Raw genomic sequence first — 2,819 nt, 5'->3', positions numbered from 1 at the left:
GGGGATTAAAAAGCAATGCTTTTCCGGTTTGTTATTCTTGGCTTATTCTAATCACCTAACCCTGAAATGGTCCATTTGAAGGCAAAAAACGTCAGTAAAAGGGGTGCGTGTAAGGTATTGACATTAGTGCGGCGACAAAAGAGCTTATCTCTGGCCTGGCGCGAGGGGCTTGCTGTCCTGAGGGGCCAGAGCCCGGTTACGTTACATAAATACCCATCTTTGTGTCCAAATCGCGTCCCAAACGACCCCCCGGGCCCGGCGCGGACGCGACAAGTGAGCGCGGGCGACCCATTTAGTAGAACATCGCGGCTCGTCTGGCTATCTCTGGTGGCCGTTAGGTGAGGGGCGCATATAGCGGCGCGCAAACACCCCACGGCCGAGCAGTGCGCGCGCGGGCTCACGATGGAGCTGACCACGGCGTGGACCACGGCGTGGTGCGTCCTGCTCGCGGCGGCGGTGGCGGCGGCGGCGTACGGCGGCCCGCCCCCGCTCGACGCCGACGTCCCGAGCGGCGAGAGGGAGCAGCACCGAGACCAGCCCCTGCCCGGCAGGGAGATCGAGCGCGTCCCCGCGGCCGCGATCCCCGTCGACGGCGACACCCTCCATTACGTGCGGTGAGTCTCCCCTTCAAGTCCCAGGGTGGTCCCGGACGGTCTCGGGGCGGTCGTTATCTCAAATCTAATCCGCTCTGCCTCTTCCCCTTCAGGTTCGTGTTCGCGGACGTCGTCCCCCTCGGACGCGCGAGTTACTTGGAGCCCGGCGAGGTTCCGAACGTGGCCGACAATAAGGAATCAGCACCGATCCCCGAAGCGGCGCAGGCGCCGGTGCCGGCCCCGGCCCCAGCAGGGAACTCGACGGCTCAGTCCGCGGGGATCCGGGACAGAATCAAGAACCTGGCGTCTAAGGTGACGTCGTGGCTGCCCAACTTCTCCGCGTACTTCCCGCACCTGCCCGCCTACCTGCCGGGCCTGGACTTTGAGCTGGAGGCGCACCCGCACCCCGTTCCCATCAAGGTGCCGCACATCCCGGGCCCCAGCGAGCTGCTGCGCGACGTCAACCTCCTGGTGGAGTCGGCCCTGGAGAAGCTGCACCGCAAGCACCAGGAGATCGTCGAGCTCATGAAGTGCACGACACCCATTCCGAGCGAGTGCGATAGTCTGTTCCAGGTGAGGGGTGTCGAGAGATAAGCTCACTTGTGACAAGTCGTGGAATGTAGGAACCAAAAGATAGGTGTGACGAGCGTCATGTTCTAAGCATGTTTTCCCTGAATTTCTCGTTGCAGGAGTTCCTTAGGCCCCCGGGGTCGCCCGCCTCAGGTTCAGGCAGCGCGGCCTCCGCGAGCCCGGCCGCGGCGACCACTCCGGACGGCAAGCCGATCCTCAGCTTCTACGCGGGCTTCTCCAAGCCCGAGGGCCAGGGCCACGGGGTTGGATTCTTCGTCGACAACCACGGCCGCCCGCACATCGGACACGCCAACCACGACGTCCCCGTCGTGCACCAGGCGCAGGGCACAGCCACCGCTGGAGTTGGTGCTGGAGCGGACGCGCCGCTTACTTATGCAGCTGGAGAGGGTCCTGTGCCCGAGGGCGACGCTGGCGTCGTGGCTTTGGATGCTGCTGCTGTCCCTCTAGCAGCTGACGGGGAGGTTCCTGTTGCCCAAAAGACCACAGCAGATGACAAACAAACTTCAACAGCACCCCTATCCGGGAGCGATCCGAGCTCTGTCCCATCATCTGTGTCGTCTGTACCTGGTAGTGTAGACGGCGTGGTCTCTACAGATAGTAAACCCTCCGTTGCCGAACCTGCCGCTAAAGCGTAACTTGCGTGGAGCTGCAGGTTACGAATCGCAGCACACCACGACTATGAGACGTAAAGACTGTACATACACAACTGTCGAATTATATTCCTGGTGATGAACAACAAGTCTCTTTACAATAGACCATTCCGCTCGTGCCTCTAAAAACAAATGCACCGGAAGTCGGCTATTTCAAAACGAAATTTAGCCTACCTAGAGCCCTAGAATCTGTTATGAAGAGACAAACTAGTTCTCATCGGAATTGATTCTTTACGTTTGTACAATATTTTGGCATCATAAGACCTCTGGAGCCGGTTTTATGTGACTTCCGGCACACGGCGCCACAACCCATAGGGTGTGCAAGCCCGCAACACTGTTGTGTGGTAGCCCCCCTCCCTGACACATCGTAATGTGGCGGTGTCAGTGCGGCAGGCAGACGCAGAACGAGTGCGCCGTACATGCACCCCAAACACCAGATCCAGCGCGAGCGAGTGGACGGCGCGCGAAGAGAGTACTCAGAATTTAACTGCAAGGCCGCAAATCAACATCTCAACTCATTTGCAGAGGTAGGACAATCGTCAGTGTAAACTAAACAGTAAAGTGTGGCATAATGCTGTCCCTGTCCCGCTTGTGTTTTGTAAACGGTTAATTTTGGTTCAATGGTCAAAGTACAATGTACGAAATGTTCGTCACGAATTTGGACAATGACGCTAAAACCAGTATATGGTATTTTACCGGGTATTACGAACTGTAAAGTGAAACCTAACCTAACCTCAATAGTGTATTTCGACTAACGGAGGAAGAAGAAGAGCGGGTAGAACATAAACGTTACCGATTGGTCGAGAACTTCCCGTCTCTACATCACGCCAGGAATGGGGGTAAGCGCTCGGCCAATCAGGAACCTTTTTGTTCTACCCGCTACTCTTCTTCCCCCGTTAGTCAAAATACACTTTTGGGTATGTTGACAAATCCGTTTTTGCCTTGCTGGACCGGCAGTCAGACTAGGCTCACGGTCGGAGGCGAT

The 2,819-nt window shown here is 57.5% G+C and overlaps 1 protein-coding gene across 1 annotated transcript; it reads left to right on the top strand.

Moving 5' to 3' along the window:
• The first annotated feature begins 402 nt into the window (after positions 1-402).
• On the top strand, positions 403-1,923 carry LOC127749824 (uncharacterized). The gene is made up of 3 exons (XM_052269612.1): positions 403-614; positions 707-1,166; positions 1,283-1,923. The coding sequence occupies exons 1-3, from the start codon at positions 403-405 to the stop codon at positions 1,817-1,819; spliced, it is 1,209 nt and encodes a 402-aa protein (XP_052125572.1). The 3' UTR covers positions 1,820-1,923.
• The last annotated feature ends 896 nt before the right edge of the window (positions 1,924-2,819 follow it).

This window comes from Frankliniella occidentalis, unplaced genomic scaffold (assembly GCF_000697945.3).
Source record: "Frankliniella occidentalis isolate FOCC.00 unplaced genomic scaffold, Focc_3.1 Scaffold97, whole genome shotgun sequence".
Classification (NCBI taxonomy): domain Eukaryota; kingdom Metazoa; phylum Arthropoda; class Insecta; order Thysanoptera; family Thripidae; genus Frankliniella; species Frankliniella occidentalis.
This window is presented reverse-complemented; position numbering and strand designations above follow the sequence as displayed.

Excerpts from the sequence above, each read along its gene's own strand:
- LOC127749824 (XM_052269612.1), top strand. The coding sequence starts at position 403 with ATGGAGCTGACCACGGCGTGGACCACGGCGTGGTGCGTCCTGCTCGCG. Across the intron at positions 615-706 it reads GACACCCTCCATTACGTGCG|GTTCGTGTTCGCGGACGTCG; the intron begins GTGAGTCTCCCC and ends CTTCCCCTTCAG. Across the intron at positions 1,167-1,282 it reads AGTGCGATAGTCTGTTCCAG|GAGTTCCTTAGGCCCCCGGG; the intron begins GTGAGGGGTGTC and ends TTCTCGTTGCAG.